The 17,902-nt window shown below is 38.2% G+C and overlaps 3 protein-coding genes across 3 annotated transcripts; 1 reads left to right on the top strand and 2 right to left on the bottom strand.

Annotated features, from left to right (window-relative positions):
• Positions 689-3,328, top strand: LOC105159456 (aspartic proteinase Asp1). Its single transcript, XM_020692767.1, has 7 exons — positions 689-1,007; positions 1,744-1,861; positions 1,931-2,160; positions 2,254-2,481; positions 2,554-2,878; positions 2,965-3,037; positions 3,112-3,328. The coding sequence occupies exons 1-7, from the start codon at positions 868-870 to the stop codon at positions 3,207-3,209; spliced, it is 1,212 nt and encodes a 403-aa protein (XP_020548426.1). The 5' UTR covers positions 689-867; the 3' UTR covers positions 3,210-3,328.
• On the bottom strand, positions 3,792-15,077 carry LOC105159457 (kinesin-like protein KIN-7C, mitochondrial). Its single transcript, XM_011076534.2, has 24 exons — positions 14,626-15,077; positions 14,374-14,471; positions 13,827-13,916; positions 13,408-13,460; positions 13,025-13,090; positions 12,851-12,904; positions 12,388-12,447; positions 11,586-11,664; positions 11,263-11,330; positions 10,075-10,134; positions 9,709-9,813; positions 9,221-9,325; positions 8,984-9,091; positions 8,738-8,884; positions 7,863-8,045; positions 7,513-7,683; positions 7,152-7,385; positions 6,410-6,550; positions 5,911-6,036; positions 5,483-5,533; positions 5,336-5,383; positions 4,974-5,264; positions 4,093-4,842; positions 3,792-3,930 (listed from the first exon to the last, which is right to left on the bottom strand). Exons 1-24 carry the CDS (start codon positions 14,811-14,813, stop codon positions 3,910-3,912), a joined length of 3,297 nt encoding a protein of 1,098 aa, XP_011074836.1. The 5' UTR covers positions 14,814-15,077; the 3' UTR covers positions 3,792-3,909.
• LOC105159455 (NAC domain-containing protein 2-like) lies at positions 16,554-17,902 on the bottom strand. Its single transcript, XM_011076531.2, has 3 exons — positions 17,684-17,902; positions 17,315-17,592; positions 16,554-17,236 (listed from the first exon to the last, which is right to left on the bottom strand). Exons 1-3 carry the CDS (start codon positions 17,844-17,846, stop codon positions 16,811-16,813), a joined length of 867 nt encoding a protein of 288 aa, XP_011074833.1. The 5' UTR covers positions 17,847-17,902; the 3' UTR covers positions 16,554-16,810.

Genomic DNA, 17,902 nt, shown 5'->3' with positions numbered 1-17,902 from the left:
ATCTGTTTCTTACGTTTGTTTTTCTTTCTCATTTCTTTATGATCTACCTACTTGTTTGAATATCAGTGCGTACGTACTAATTACACAGTATGTCGAAAATCATTTATTTGTATCAATTATATTTACAAAGATAAATTACAATGATATAATTATATTATGTCTACTCGTTATTTAAAAAATTATAAATAAGCATGTATTTGTATATAGTAAATTTTTTTTAAAAAAAGAAAGCAAATACATGTTACCCATTCACAAATACAAAAATATAGAGTTGTAATTAAAAAATTGATAATTTGGATGAGTTGAGAACATGATAAACACAAGTAAACTAAGAGTTGTGGAGAAGTTGATTGATTAGGGTAAACTCAAGTGCTAACGTTGTTAACTGATACTTGTGAATTGTGATGTCTGCAGTGTACTAATTAGGTTTCTCTAATGCCTCATAAAATATGTTTTAGTAATTCAGTAGGACAATAATTGACCGTTATTATATACAAAAAAGTCCGCAAAGTGACGCAAATATTTACTGGAACACAACTAATGTACAAACAAATACTGCGTGCTGTTGATGGAAAGCTGCGTACGCGAAGCAGCAGATCAAGAAACGTCCAAGAACCCGACACAAATCCCCAGACTCATATATATACGCCGAATTTTGGGTTCAACCCCCTTTACTCAAAAACAACAGACGTTGCAGCTTGCAAGTTGTTCTCCATACTGCGTGCTTTCTTACTCATATTTCTGAGCCTGAGGCCCTGAGCCCATATATATATGATCAGAAGAAGGCAGCCGAGAAATTAGGGTGGATCCCATTTTTCTTTCCGCAATCCAACTTCAAATTCTTTGATCCATCTGACGTAAAGATCGATGTACATCAAGGCATTCATTTTGTATCATCTGTCGTGGATTGCAAGTGCTGCTGCTTATCATCGTCAGCCTCAGATGATGAATGAGAAGCAGTCGTCGTCTGTGATATTCCCCCTCTCCGGGAATGTTTATCCTGAAGGGTGTGCCGTTGTTTTCACTAATTTCTTTGGATTTGTCTTGCTGGGAGCTGTCAAGTTTAATGTTTTTTGATGAATATATACTCTTTTTGTTATGATGGATACTGATGATATGTATGTGTCTGTAACTGAGTGAGTTGTATTTGCATGTCTGAGTTCATGTCATAAATTGGTGTTCTTGGCTTCTTGATTGACGTGCATATGATACTTTGAATGGGATTCTCAGTAAACGTCACTATTCTTCTTTCTATTTTTCAGTATTCCTTTTCTTTCTTGAAAATATTGTTGATGAACTCTTTTCTTATGCTACTGACGAGATACACACGCATACACAATGCGTGTGCGCGCGCGCATGTATCTTTTTGTGTATGGATTGGTATTGTTCGCTTCTTGATTCATGTGCTCTAAGATACTTTAAATTTAGGTTTGCAGTGAAAGTTACTATTGTTTGATATTCTTTTTATTTCAAAATCTTGATGAATTCTTTTGTTATGCTACTGATGGGATACATACATATATACAAATGTGGGTGTGTGTGTGTGTGTATCTTTTTATGTGCATAAATTGGTCTTGGCTTCTTGATTCATGTTCATATATGATCATACTTTGAACTGGGGTTTTATATATTCTTGGTAATATGATGGATATATGTGGGCTTTATTTTATTTGTTTATGACTTCTATTGATTTCTCTATCATATGATTTAGAGCACAGATCGATGACTGTTATTCTATGACAGATACTATTATGTTACCATCAACATAGGCCGACCTCCCAAACCATACTTTCTTGATATAGATACAGGCAGTGACCTTACTTGGCTCCAGTGTGATGCCCCGTGCAAGAAATGCACGCCGGTAAATATTTCCTTCTCACTGCGTCAATGACTTTTCAGAATTCATCTGATGTTGTCTGTGTTTTTCCAGGCCCCTCACAATCTCTACAAGCCCAACCGAAACCTTATTACATGTCAAGATCCCATATGTACCTCGCTCCATGGACCTGGGAAACATCATACTTGTCAAACACCAGAAGAACAATGTGATTACGAGGTTGAATATGCTGACCATGGTTCATCATTAGGTGTGCTGGTCAAGGACTCATTTCCTCTTAAATTTTCCAACGGTTCTGCAGTAGCTCCACTTCTAGCATTTGGGTGAGCAGCTTATCGTTGGCCTTATGTATTGTTTTCCTTCTTGTTTTTGCACACGTTTTACAATATGTCTCATATAGTTAGCTGATCATACAGATGCGGGTACGATCAAGAAGTTATAGATGCAAGTCATGTACCTTACACAGACGGAGTGCTCGGCCTTGGCATTGGCAAATCAAGCATTCTAGCTCAGCTGCGCGACATGGGTCTAACACGGAACGTTGTGGGTCACTGCTTAAGTAGACAAGGAGGAGGGTATCTTTTGTTTGGAGATGGTTTTCTCCCCACTTCTGGGATTGTCTGGGCGCCTATAATGAGTCAGTCGTAAGTTTTATCAACCCTCCCTGCAAACTAGATTACAATAAATTCCTTACTAGGTCCTTATTTCATTTTCAGAAAATACTACTCGTTGGGGTCAGCAGACCTATGGTTAGGCGGCCAAGCTGCAAATATTAAAGGTCTTCAAATAGTTTTTGATAGTGGAAGCACCTACAGTTACTTCAGCTCTCAAGCCTACAATTATCTAGTATCTCTGATGAGAGACAACTTAAACGGAAATCAATTAAAGGATGCAGTTGAGGATAGAAGCCTTCCGATATGCTGGAAAGGTGCAGAGCCCTTCAAGTCTATCCGTGATGCCGTTGGCTACTTCAAACCTTTAGTATTGAGCTTCAAAAATGTTGAGTTCCAAGTGCAGCCTGAGGCCTATCTTATTGTTACGGTGAGGTTTCCCGCCTGGTTTCTGGTAATTCAAGAGTCTATGATAAAGCCGAAAGGGCTTGAAGCGATTGATTTCCTTTGTTTCAGGTACATGGCAATGTCTGCCTTGGCATCTTGGACGGCGGTGAGGTTGGATTAGGAAACCTCAATGTGATTGGAGGTATTATGCAATTTTATAGATTACCCAGTTGTTTGCTTTAGCAGTTTTCTTAGTTCTGAAACCACCTTTCACAGACATCTCTATGCAAGATAAAATGGTGATTTACGATAACGAGAGACAGCAGATTGGATGGGCTCCATCAAACTGCAACAGCCACCCCAAGTCACAGTGACCCACTCCAAATCTTTTGTATTGTTAATTCGTCTTATATTTCGCAATGCACTTTATACAAAATATCATGCGTATAAAATTTGCAAGATCTGTAATTCTAAAGAGAAAAACAATTATACACATGAATGTATATGTAAAGTGCAGTAGGAGATGCAACAGAATTTGAATTGTTTGTCTATCGGGGGGACAAAAGGAAATAGTTGATAATCTAGCGTCTTCAATGCACAACCTTTAAGGTTATGGAACAAAGGGAGCTCCTCCTAATTCCTAAAGTTGCATAGGCGTAATTTCAGAAGCGATCTAAATTAGATTCCACTAGAAAATGAAAATAACTTCTCCATAACACAGAGAAGATTGCCATTACAATATTTTGAACATGGCACAAGTTACAGAATCAGCTACACAAACTGGAAGTATGTGTCAGAACAGTCATCTAGCTTCTCCCTGATGGAAAGTTGTTAACACTGTACATAAATTGTTAAGATGATGCTTCTTACTAAGTCCAATCGGCAAAAACTACACACCAATGGCATTAAGCCAAAGATCTCTCTGGGATGTCACTTACTGAACTGTAGTCAGAGTTCTTGAGCTATAGGACTGTGAATCAAATCCAAGCCATCAAGGCACTCACTGGTTACTCAGCTTGGAAAGGAAGGAGTCAATATTGGATAGCCAAACTGGGATCTTCTTACTTGGAAAAATTATATAAGGTTATTTGAGCCCTGCAAGTTATAGTACAGGAACACTACGTCATTCTATAGACTTTTATGCGTGCAAAAGTAAGGTAATGGAAATAGACAGTGCTCCAAGTTTGTGCTAAAGGTTAGATGCAAACTGATCTTAGCCAGTGATGAAATTACCCAATAGCATGATAGGTTACATACCTTTAGCTTCAAAGTTATACCCTCGAAGTCTTTGAACTTTCTCCTTTCAAATCGATAGCAAGCTTTCAACTCCTCAGCTGAGCATACTGATTCAGCAATTTCGTTTTCTCCATCCTCATAAAATTTGGTCATAGGCTGGCCATCAGACGATGCAAATTCATTTATAAGTTTACTGCCTGATATGTTACATACATCATGCCCCAGAATTGAAGTCTCCTCAGAACCAGAAGTAGACTTGCGCAATTTCGCAACCAAAACCCACATGTTTGCGAGCTCATTTTCTAGTTTCTCTTCATGCCTCTTTGCATCGTCAAGTCTCTTTCGCAGATCAGCCTCTATTTTATCTCTTTCAGATAATGCAGCAACCAAAGAAGCTTCTCTTTGGTATCTTGCATTCAGCTCCAGCTCAAACTCCTCCATAGATAATCTATCCTCCGGCTTTCTAAATCTTGGATCAGATCTGGTACCACTAACTCCGTTTTGCTTCATATCAATTGCAGCAGACTTTTGACAGCAGTTTGCTTTACAACGGACATCTCTTGCTGCTGCCAGATCAGCAGTGAGTTTGGCATTTTGGTAGGAGAGTTTTGTTACCTCTTCTGCCAAGTTCCGGAGCTCAACTGCTGCTGCAGCAGCAAGTTCTTTTGCATAACAAGCTTCCTCAGTTTGCTTTTGGCAGTGAATTTCTAGTCCATCCTTCTCTTCGATAAGTCTTACTTTGTCTTGCTTCAGTGACTCAATTTCAGCAGCCTGTTTGAGAGGAGGAATAGCACAACGGTCTGATGCTTAAAGTACTAATCATGGGAAGAACATTAAAGACGAGAGTTCATATGGAGTTTAGCACATTGGACAGCAGGGATACGCAAGATCAAAATATCTACCTGCACAAGAAGCTGAGACTTCGAAACTGCGTCGGCATTGCACTCTTTAGGATTCTCAGAATTGAATGTTCTATTCAAGCTCCCAACACTAGTTGGTGTATTTTCATCCAGAGATGTGCCTTCACATGAATAAATCTCGTAACCCCTTCCATTTATAATGTCCAAGGATTCTTCGGAGCTGTTCATCCTAGTGCTGCTATCTGCACTTCTTGGATTTTTATTTGACATCAAAGAATCAAGCTGCTGCCTTAACAGAGTGATGGTTTCTTGCACCTCGGTATTCTCCAATGTCTAATAACAGACATTTCATTACATGGTAAGATAATAGTATAAGCATAGAAGAATTGAGCAATGACATTTACCTTTGCTCGTAGTTGCTCCTGGAGGACCCTGTTGTCTGCTGATTTGATCTTTTCCAGTCATGACATGGAAAATTTGTTGGGATTAGATCATGTTCTTTCCAATTGAAGTTATCAGACAGACTAGAAACTTTAGTAGGCTCAGCATACCTCAAGTTCAAATGTCTTTTCATTTAGTTGAGTAGCAAGCCTGGACAGAGCCTGGACAAGAAACAGATGATACAAACAGAAATAAATAGCAAGGTATAAAGTATAGCTTTTAAGTTGAGATTTCCAAAGGACTTAAAATTCATTTCCCCCATTTGATCCCATCAGGAGTAAGAGTAGGAGCCCACTGAAAAATGCAGTTGATTTCCAACTGGCAGAAGTTAACGGGATCAGGGTTTTCAGTGTCTCCAAGTGGTTTAGTTGTGAAAGAAGGATAGAGAGCCGACTATCAGCCTTCAAGAAATAGCAATCTGATGAGAATTACATTTCTCTTCGTGCATTCAGCATGCATATAGTTCATGAGTTTACAAACTACCACTGATTTATGAATGTTTTGTGCGCTTGTTTGTAGGTTAGTTTGACAAGCTTACCTGAGACATCTCAACAACACTTGAACCATAAGGAGATATCTCCACCGATCCAAGCATGCGCTGCTCTAGAACTCGCATTTGAAGCTTCTTTTCTCTTATTCCATCCTTCAATGTTTGTATGTTTTCCTAAATCAAGTTTCCATGAGAACACAAAGCATGATTCTCCATTAAAATTATGCACTTCGCTACAGGATTAAGAAGATACTCGATTCATTCAGTCTAAGCTCAAAGTTACACAAACTGAGTAAAAATTATTAAATGCATAATTTTTTTACCAAAATCTGAGAGCAAAATTAAGGTTGAGGCATCTAAAGGATGCAATAGGGGCATGTTAAAGGCTCACCTCTGCGAGCATGTCAAAGGCCTTTATATCTAAAACTGAAAGTGCAGATCTAACCTATGCAATTTTGAAAAACCTCATGGAGATTCTATTAAGGAATCCCTTCTCCACGACATTCTTATGTTCGGATATAATTACAAAAATATCTGAATAACTAACCTGAAGTTTGGAGTCACCAGGATTCTTAGCTGCTTGTTCCGTCAACCTTTTCAGAGAACTGGTAGATAAAGCCACCTCGCCAGCCAACATCTTTATCTGCTCACGGAAAAGATCCATCTGATCTGTGATGGTGCTCCCAGTCTACAAGACATTTAGCATTCAAGTTTAGCAAAATAATTCGAGGCAATTCATAATTACAGAAATCAAGTGCCTATACCTTAGGCGAGAATATCAATCATTACACATATGGGTAGGGCTTACGGGAATGGAGCCTAATTTGAAAAACAATCTGTGTTTAGGTAGCTGTTGAAAAGTTGATATTTAGGATCCTGATTGCAGATACCATTAAAACATTGCGAACTTGTTTACTTGTACCCTTTAAGATAAAGCACAGGGATCTTTGCCGCCACTCTTCTACCTTAAATGACAAAGCAAAGTTATCCAAGCTAGAATTTGAGATGAGAGACCTTGGATCCCACTTGAGAAGTGCAACACAGTAGAACAATAAAGGCGAACAAATAGATTGATAGAAATGGTTGGTGGCTGAAATATACAAGGAACGGATTTTCTTGGAGATATACAAACAAGATTCACACATAGTGATGCAAGGCCACTGATAGAAGTGGTAACTTTAAACCATCACATGGTTCCAAGACCAAGTGCACTGTCCCAATATTAAAAAAAGGGAATAAGGTTAGGAAGGTAGATGAGTTGTCCATTAAGTAATCAAACTATTTCTCACCGGCGGGAGATGTCGGACACCAACAGCTGCACTGAACAAATCACCTGCTTGAGTTCTTTCAGGAAAAGAATCAGTAGAAGAAGCATTATCTACTTTTCTACTGATTGATTTCCTCTGTGTATCTTTAATATCACTAAACATAACTCTGCGTTGGGATGATTTTGACGAGGAAGCAGGCGAACCACTTGTAGAACTCTCATAATCAGCACTCGGTGATACAACATTCTCAGGCTTCTGCACCCGCAATGTGAAAAATATTTGTTCTTAATCTGGAAAATCATGCTTTTGCCATTCATATGGTTTGTCTATCAACACCAACTGTACAGCTGAGAATGCAAAAGCAGCAATGTAAACAATTTACTTTTAGTTTGAACCAGCCAAGCATCCCTCTCCTCCTGTTCCTTTTGTAATCTCTGACCAGCTCATCAAGATTTGTGGCACCACTCCTTCCATCAAAAGATATTTCAGAATCGATACTTCCATCATCATCATCAATTAGGCATTCTCGTTTTCTATCTGGCAAGTAGGCTAGCTGCATAAACAAGGAAGACAAACACAAATGGTAAAAATAGGTTGAACCTTCAAATGGCAATATTTGAGGTAGAATCTTAATAGTAATGCCATAAAATTAATTTACCAGGGAGCAAATCGTCAGATATGGCGATAATATCCCTGCCATCTAATAAAAATACTATATTTCTGTGTGAGTACCTCATCTTCCCCAAATGAATGCCTTCGCCTGTGGCTGGTTTTCTCAAGGACATTGGGCTGGATAGTAGTTTTGGTAGAAACCAAGATCAACTTGGTTAATCTCTGAATCCTACCCATCAAAGCGGCTTTGGCTTGTTCCTCCTCTTCCAGTCTTGACTGCAGCTTAATCTGCCCTGCTTCCAACTGCAATGAATGGAGTATATCATAAAAGGTACTACACCAGCACTACTTTTACTATTTTATAATGAAGAGGACATGTAATGTATGCTCGGAAATACTTCCGTGTTTCAACCTTCCAGCCACACCCCACCTCAAACATCATTCTCTAAGTAGGTGGAAACAACACATTGTCCTTGACAACAAAACATTCAAGGATACACAACAAAGGATACATGTTATTATTTGTTATAGATAACAGAGAATGCATTATGTTGAATAAGTAAAGTCAAAGAACACTCGACACAAGTTTCCAATGTTGCATAATTCATAATGAAATAATTGCACTCCCTATCTTGATTTTTACTAAATCCAGCTTCACAGCAAGACAAATGTTATTGGTTCTTCATCCGCATCGCCATCATGGTAAACCTGAATGAGCATCCCTGCCCCTAGAAATTTATGATACCATCAACTTCCCCTCATATTAGCTAGAAAATTTAGACTATCCAGAAAGATGTTCCTCTTTGCAGTGGCATCTTTTTGGATAGAACTATGCAGCGTCAACTGCAGATTGATGCCAGTCAGTATAAGATGAAAAACCTCACCTTTGCTCCAAAACCAGTATAGAGAAGATATAAACCAAATTTACTGCAGACAGTAGCAATCAATCTGCTTTCTACTGAAAGCAGACTATGATACAGATTGTTGGCACCAACCTGGAGTTTCAAATTTACTAGATCTTCTTGGCTTGGTGCCATTAAATTTTCTTTCTCCATCATGCCACGCTTTAATTGCTGAAGCTCTTGCTTTAAGTTGGATATTTCTCTCTGATACTTCTTAATGAGAGACTTCTCATCCAAAATCTATCCAGGACAAATCAGAAAGAGATCAAGAAGAGTTTTAAAAAAATTCCAGAGTTTCCACCTTGTCAGTTTCCTAGTTAAGTATTCCACATATCTCACCTTATTTTGAGAGGCCTTGATTTCAACACGCTTACTACGTTGAGCAAACTTAAGAGTATTGTGTGTTTCTTCAGCATTGCTGGAGGCTGGTGTCACCGTGCAAATAAGCTGCAGAGAGGCTCCGGGAACAATCAGAACTCTCCACAAACAGTATAGAAAACTAAAGGCTCGCGTAAACTATTCCATGGAATAAGAAATATCTAAGGCAGATTTACAAATGCTATGCCGCAAACTTACAGAGACTCGACCATGGCCACTAAGAGATGATTGCAATAAGCGTGTAAGTTTTGAATCTCGATATGGTATATGAGTGGATTTTCCATCAGTTAATTTGGATATTACCTGTATTAAAAGAGAACGTAATAGTAAGTAGCAAAATTGAAATGTTTCTTTTAGTATCCAGAGCTAGAAAGTAAATCTCCACTTATTTGAGAGTTGGATAAGAAATTTATCAACATTCTCTATTGTTAAGAAATAAGTCTAGACAATCTAACTTCAGCAACAGCAAAGAACAGCTTAATCCATCAATTAAAGCTACAGATCCATAGTCCTAGGACTACCATCATTTGATGAAAATTCTTTGACAAACAAGGAAAACGAGAATGTTGGTAAAATCAAATGATTCATCATGTTACCAACAAGAAATGAGAATTAGTATAAAAACATACATTAGTAAATTTGAACACCGTGAATGAACAAAAGAAAGACATAAGCATATGCCTTACAGTGCCAAGAGTAAGTAAGCTTTTATTTATGTATGAACCCTCTTTTCTCCTCAGTCCAGTGGTCTCTGTTTTGGAACTCTCAGATCCTGCCAAGTCAATTAAATGCTATAAAAGAGTTTAGCATCATTGTAATATAACTAAAGGATACAGAAGCAAATTCAGAAAATCATTGGGCCACCGAAAAATAAACTCAGACAAAAAAGAAACTAGGAACAAGAAGAAAGATAAGAAATTTAGAGTATTAACAAGTATGAATGGGAAATCCACTTATCATATATTGAAAAAGTTAACTGCAATTTAGACAGAAAAATGATAATGGGAACCAAAAACAAGATAGCAACACAGCTAACACATTCAAAGACATACCAACTGTGATAAAGTCACTTCTTCTCCTTCATTTCCCCCACGTAAACTGCTCTCAATAGTCTGTGAGACAAATTAACATTAAGAGCATGGGATAAAAGGTAATTTGAAACCAGAACAAACTTCTTATGGCCATCGTCAAATAAATAATGAAAGCTGGTCATCATTTTCTATTACAGGAACCTTTCTGGACAAGTTAATTTTTGTATTACAAGTTCATTCATCATACTATATAGCCAAACATTATTGTAATAAACTGGAAAAGATCCAACTTCAAATAATTCTTTTCTTCTTGAGAAAATTGTCACACCCAACTGTTTCATTATCTAATATATACACTAAAATAAGTTCGAGGCAGTAACGTTGCCATTTCTACACCTCAAAATGAGAAACAAAAAGCTATGCATCAAAGAGTGCAACTGACTAAAAAATAAGGTTCAAACAGTCCCCAACTATATCCACTCCTACTCGAAATCCATTTGGGAGTCTCTAAAAGGCAAAGCCTCTTTGCTCCAAATTCCAATTACAACAATAGAGCAAAATAATAACTAACAATTTTTCATCAGTTTAACATAATAAAAGGAAGGGTGAATTCTCTTTCCTCTTAGAAAAACATAGAAAAGAAGATAGAATTAATACAATATTTCAACTGTCAGATAATCCATTTGATCTTGTTCTCTCCAAAGCCACATCAAATAACAATAGGACAAATCATGCTATTAGACCTCAAGCAAACCGTATAATCCAATCCATATCTGACAAAAGGAGACACCACAGCCAATGAGAAGCAGGAACCAGGACTAGAACAACTACTCCAAAGCAACAATATATGGTTAAGATCCATAGTACCCTTGTTGCTCAGAACTGTAAATCTACTAGATGCCTTACCTTATCTGGTGGCATATGCATATACATCGTGCCAGATCCAAAAAGACCAAGATCTACCTCAGTCCTTTATAAAGCGCAACAGCTTTTTCTAAAACTCATGCTCCACATCAGCAACCAATTTTACAGTTTGTCATGTTCAATAGAAAATCTAATTACATCTATCTTGTTCCACATATATGGTACCAACTAATACTCCAGATAAGCCACACGTTTCAGAAGTAAAAAGTAAAATGATAATGACAGCATTGTATCATTGCTTGCATTACTGAAGACAAAAATTAAGTGTAATAAGAGTTGTAGTACCAAAGTGAAAATGGTGTGGCTTCGACTGCTGAGTAAATTGAAGTTATTAGAACCCACATGCCTGTGCTCTGTATCAACAATAAAAGCAAGTCGAGAGTGTTTTCGGTCATACTCATACATTCAAAAGATTACAGAAATTGTCATTGTATATGACAGCAGAACACAGTGAGTTGCCACCAGAGACAACTAGACATGAAATCTGGGGCATATTTACACTTGCAGAGGAAAAAATATAGTGTTTGACAAAGAAAACACAACCATTGCTGAAAGGAATTGAATAAATTTCACAATAATGAGGTCAATAAATTCACAAGTCAGCCTACCTTCACCAGATGCTATCAATGAAAGTGCGTGAGCAGGAGAAAGAACAACTTCTTCTTTTATTCCCTCTACATATATGCCCTGCCAAGTAACAATTTATTATTCCTCAAATTCACAGATAAGCTTTTCCACATTGGTAATCTGGTTGATTTTAGTTTTCATCCAGGATTGTGACCTTAAGCCCACAGAAACGGAAGTGACATGCAGAAAAACATGAATATGGAAACTCATGTGGAGTTACCTAGAGAGGCAACACCAGTCGCTTTTCTGTCATACATCCAGAATAAATATCTTCAAATTATTGATTGCCAAAAAAGCCAACTAAAGGAAAAAAAATATAAAGAAAATACAAAAATGAATATCTCTAAGTTCTGCAGTTCAGTCAACTAAATTAAAATGATAATGATTAAAATGAATCATAATAGCTCCTTTTAAGAGAAAGGTGGAAAACTCAAGGCATTTACTACATTGCAAGAAAGGATATTTAGCAGACGCTATTTATCTAAGGCATGAATCAGGAAAATGGAGAACTTGCAATATATAAGTTTAACATCTGGTCAAGGTCGTCTAGGAGAATCTTAAATCTAAACTTACTCAAAGCCAATTAAATAACGTTAAGAATCAAAAAAGTGTGTAAAGAAAAGGCAGACAGGAATACGAAAACTTAGAATCTTACTCTCATTTACCTTCAGACTTATTACTAGAGATTGTCATTTCTATGTAAACAACATAACGATAGCAATTAATGTTATCACTATATTCTGAAAATAAGGAAAAGTCAAACAACATAGCATATATATGTACCTGAGAGTCTTCTCGTATCCTCAAATTCTGTCCGGTGGGATCAAGTAAGTCATTGATTACCTAAACTTCCACGCAGCAAGTTATAGATAAGATTCAGACGCAAATATTGATAAATACAGGCGGAAAAGTGCAATACATTTAAACATCTGTAGCGTGCTTTTTGATTTATTATTATATCCGTGAAGAAAAATGAATCATTTAATGCGAAATGCACCAAAGGAAAGGACATTGTGCTTTCAATTATAAAATAAGTTTATCATTACTAATGAAATGGTTTAAGTAGTTCAAATAGACATATGATATAAATGTTGAAGTACTTGAGATAATTAATCAAGGATAAGCAGAGAGTCTCATGGCACTGAATCTCATATTTTGCATCTTAAATCATCGTAGCATGTGGGCCATAGCAAAATAACGAAATCCAAATGATAAATGAGCTAGCAATGCAAATTACAAAACTAACCTCATTATAAATTTCCAGATATGAAACTCTGAGGAGATACTCCCGTCCAGGGGTCTGATACAGCATATCAAAGGTCATTCAACATTTAGAACAAAATACTGTTTCATACCAAGCCAAAAAAATACCAGAAATTCTTTCTGTGGGCCCTGGCCCACCAAAGGCAATAGGTATTACCTCTTGTATAATCCCAAAGACATCCTTAACAGCCAGCGGAATGATTCCTGGTGATTTTTGCTCCCCCTGTGACAGAAAAGAACAGATCTTATGAGATTAGCATCCAGAGGAAAGAATTGAAGTGCATGTGCCTGGTAAAGTGTGTGTTTAAGTCGAGTAGCTGCAACACCAGGATGACTTTCATGTTAAGCCATAATATCTCCGATGTGAGTCTAAATATGCAAACACCAGTGATCTCAACATGAACTAGGGATTATTCTGTGCTAAGCATCTAATATAGGAAAAGTCAGAAAGCTTGTAGCAGTGATCCATCGCCTGCTGCCATACAGTACATACTGGGAGGATGACAAAGATCATGGACATCTAGAAAAGTTAGTAATTACATGCATCGTATGTGTCTTCCCACTGCTAGTAACACCATATGCAAACACTGTGCCTACAGAAACAACAAACAGAAAAACTAAATCAGAGTCAACAACCACAAAAAAGACCATGTTTCAATGTGAACAGGGAAATCAAAGTCGGAGAGACATGAGCATCAATTTCCTTTGCTTTCCAAAGAGGACAAAAAACTTGAGGCAGCTTGCAAAAATACATGACAGTGTCATAAAGTGTATCCACTGACTTCGGTAGCACGACAGTGGGGCAAAAGGCAAAAGTTATTCATTTGATATATAAGAACAAAAAGACAATGCTTGAATGCAAGCTGATTTATGCGGAAAAAATTTAGTCAGCATACCATAATTAACTGTAAAAACTGAACTATGACATTGCAAAAAGTGGAAGTGAAGAATGCAATTACCATTTATTCCTTCCATGGCACCACCAACAACATGCTGTGCTGCGACATCATAAACATGGCGAGTAGTTGTTGCCGGACCAAATACTCTGTCTGATACGAAAAAAAAATTTGATAATTAAGAGTTAAGAGATAAAGACAAAGGCATGAAGAACCAAGTGATGGATCTAGAAAATTCAAAATTTAATCCTTGCAGAGTGTTATATGTTTGGATGCTACAATAGCCAATGAGACCCTTTGCATCTGATATGATACCAACTTTGAGTGAAAATTAGCTTCTCTGATAACCCTTCTTTTAGAGAAATAAACAAATATACAAGATAGGTGAGGGCAATGGTGCAAACATATAGAGTGAGAAACAGCAGTCCTGTTCTATATAGTTAAAAAGCGGAGCCTATTTAATTCTAGACTTCAACTTTGCTCAAGTTCACTGAATCCTGATTACTTGCACATTGAACATCTGCATTAATATACATCCATTTTTCGCTCACGGGAACTTGATTGTCTGTGTGTTCAGGTGCATGTCCTGGGCAAAAGAGCAGATACTAACCAAAGCCATATGCAATGTCGGAATTGAATTCATTGCGAACGGTGTAGTCTCCATCAGCATACCAGGCAGCTTCGTCGCCTTTACTAATTTCTCGAGCACTGCAAATAGAAGAGTAAAGAAATAAACGTACAAGAACGCAAAGAGTTAATCCCGTAGCGTTGAAGATATAAAACCATGTCTGAAATAACCCCCAATGAATCCCAACAGTGAAATTCAGTTCGAAAACTAAAGAAGGAGAGGGACCCATTTCACCTGAGAGGTCGAAACCGCACAGTAACAGTGACATTCTCCTTAGCTTTTCGGGGAGGCGTAGCCGCGGCCGGCGTCGAGGACGAGGACGGCGTGGCGGGTCGGACGGAAATGTTGGGGGGCAGCAGAGGGGCTTTCCGGGAGCGGAATGGGGAGATGGAGGAGCGGCGAGCGGCGGAGGAGGAGGACATTTAGAGTCACGTGGCGGCTGTTTTTGCCGCTCGGAGGATTCCAAAATCGAAATATGAGTGGGACTTTTGAAATGGTGTTGGTGTGTGTATTTTGAATGGAGGGTGGGACCAAGAACCAGGTTATCCGCCGTGGCAAGCCACACGGTGGGGGTGTGGCTGAGGCTGGGGCCGGCGGGGGTTATTGAAATTGACGCCTTTGGACCATCGGAATGGAGCCAAGTCTTTTGTCACCAATTGTGTCTATGGGACTTATGCTTTGTCATTTTGAGGAGGGGGGGCAATAATGTTGCCCAACTTTTATCAATAGATTTTAAAATATTTTTAAGTATAAATTTTACTCTTTTCAAATATAATTTTGAGATAATTCAATCTCCAAATCATGAACATAGTCATTTGTATAACATTAAATAGACCTCAACAATAGTCTTAAAATTGTGTTGATAATATAGAATTAAATGCTGGTACGTATCAAATAATAAAGCAATTAAGTTATTTAGCAAAATGACTCTCTTGAATCACTTAAGTCAAATAACATAAATGTTGTTGATATCCATCGTTTTAAGATAGAACATAAAGTTGAAATAAAAATTGAAGTCCCTTGAGTCGAATTATTAATCCAAAATAATATTATAGAACATTGACATGTGTTGATACTTTTGATGAGGATTGAAATATAGTTTAGATTTGTACAAGTGGGAAGAGTTGTAATTGGATGGACTGGACCGAAATATGGATCCATACCATAACATTCCTACATCCGTGTTTGATGGCCCATCTTTGGGTGCAAATCCCAATGCCAATTTGACTTGAAAGACCCCTTTCATCTTTTTAAATTGCTAGCCTAATCAGAACATTGACACTGTCATCAAATAAACAACACATTTGTTACATCATAAATGTCAAATCTTTGTTAGTGATTGTTTCGATTTTGTGTGGAAATTTGATCTCCTGACATGAATTTGTACCCACGTCAACTTTAGTGCCTCCTCGTCTGCCCATTTCCCACTTTCAACTCATTATATTATTCAACATAAACTCTTCAGTCTTTTAATCCTCTATACCTCTTCACACATGCAACTTTATCTCTACTTTTGAAGGAGATGTAAATATTACTCATTTTTATTGTATCAGTTAAAAACTATTAAATGTGGCAAAATTTTAAGAATCAAAACCAAGGGATTTCAAATTTATGTTAATAAAATCATTTGACCTTGTTTGCTAATTATATGTTCAAAAAATTATTTCAAATTCTGATTTTGAATTATATTTTATAACACTATAATAAGTTTCAAACTCAGAATTATCTAAAAAAATCAATTTTTTTTCGAATTCAAAAATTTTAATCCAAATATAGCATGGCCCATTATTCATTTGAAAATTATTACTCGCTTAATATGTGGGAAGCAGCACATGCAACATCTTTGTATTAAAGCTAGGTAGAGAAAAATCCGAAACCTAATTTTTGTGCCAACCTTTAAAGCAATCAAACATTCTCAAAGTACAACCAGACAAAGTAAACCTGCTTATTATTGGACCACTGCTCCACCACATTTTCCGGTAAACAGCAACACATCATTGAATATGAATTCGCAACCGCTCAATCATACACACAACAATTGTATTCTTATTTAAATAATATTTTAGTTTCCTACTATACAACTTTTATTAATAAAGCTAATGTTGCAATTATAGAAATATTAATTTACCGAGACTTATAAAAAAAAAAAAAAAAAGACAACATCAGTACAATACCAGTGACTATATTAGTGCACCCAAAAAATTATTACAAAACCAAATTGAATTGAACTGTACTGGACTAATAACAGAACAAGTTGATATTGTCATATTTGTAAATAATCACTACCTTTATTAGTACACACTATATATGAATCAGCTCAGGAAGTTATTAAGCTGCACTCAACAGTCGCACGTGCACGCTCATAGACCCTAGTCTCCTGTGCCACGTGTGACAAACCGCCATGCATTCGGGCCCCACTTCAAACACCCTTAGCCACGTCGGCGAACAACTCCGCCATAGGCTCCATCTGGTAACTTTCCTGGAATTGCGAGGCCATCAGCGCTCCGGCGCCGCTACTGCCATAAATGTAACGAAACGGGAAATCAAAGGCGGCGGCTCCCTCCCACTCCACTATCTTCTTGGCGGCGCTCTCCACTTCCGGCGAGAGCACGTGCTCCGAGCAGGTCGAGTCCGTGGGTAGCCTCGGGGCGGAATCCGACGCTTCCAGGTACATGAAGTCTTCGTACACCACGGGGGACAGTTCCGGCACTGACTTTAACAGGCCGACGGGCTTAGTGCCCTCGTCCGACGTTGCCGAAGCGGTCATCTTTCTGCTAATGACGTCCGGCCGCCTCTCCACTGTGCCCTTCTTATTGTATATACGGCATAGCACCCAATCATCCAGCTGCACGGAATAAACTGCAACCATTAGATCAAAAACCAGAATAAAAATTCAGACCATTGAATATAAACTTGAACACACCCTAAGGCTCTTCTTCTTCTTGTTAGCAGAACGGTCCACGTCAGCGAGGCGGTATTCATGCATAATCCAATCAGTCTTCTCGCCTTTCGGAGCTTTCCCGTGGTAGAACACCAATGCCTTCTTTATACCGGCAGGCTTCGGGTGGCCGATGGGCTTATCTGCTCCCGTTGCTTTCCAATCCCCCTTCCCCGCCCCGCCGCTCGGCCTCGACCCGTTCGGGTACTTCCGGTCCCGAGGCGAAAAGAAGTACCATTCTTTCTCGCCGTACAAAGCCAAGCCTGCAATATTTTAATCAACAATAATTAGGTCAATTGGTTTAATATTAGTAAGAGGGTAAAGGCCGTAAAGGGATTTTGGTCTAAATTATACCCGGCAAGTCCCATGGATCGTACTTATAGAGATCAATCTCTGCAACAATCGGGACGGCGATTGATAGGGAAGCGCATTTACGGCAGAGGTAATGCGTGACGAGCTCTTCATCGGTTGGGTGGAAACGGAATCCCGGAGGTAACTGCAAATCCACCGGAGCCATAGTTTTCAGTTGGGGGAAGGAAAATGGAGCGATGACAGTGAAGTGAGGGAAGTGGG

This window comes from Sesamum indicum, linkage group LG3 (assembly GCF_000512975.1).
Source record: "Sesamum indicum cultivar Zhongzhi No. 13 linkage group LG3, S_indicum_v1.0, whole genome shotgun sequence".
In the NCBI taxonomy this organism is placed as follows: Eukaryota; Viridiplantae; Streptophyta; class Magnoliopsida; order Lamiales; family Pedaliaceae; genus Sesamum; species Sesamum indicum.
Note: the sequence above shows the minus strand (reverse complement) of the source record. Positions and strands in the feature narration are given on the sequence as shown.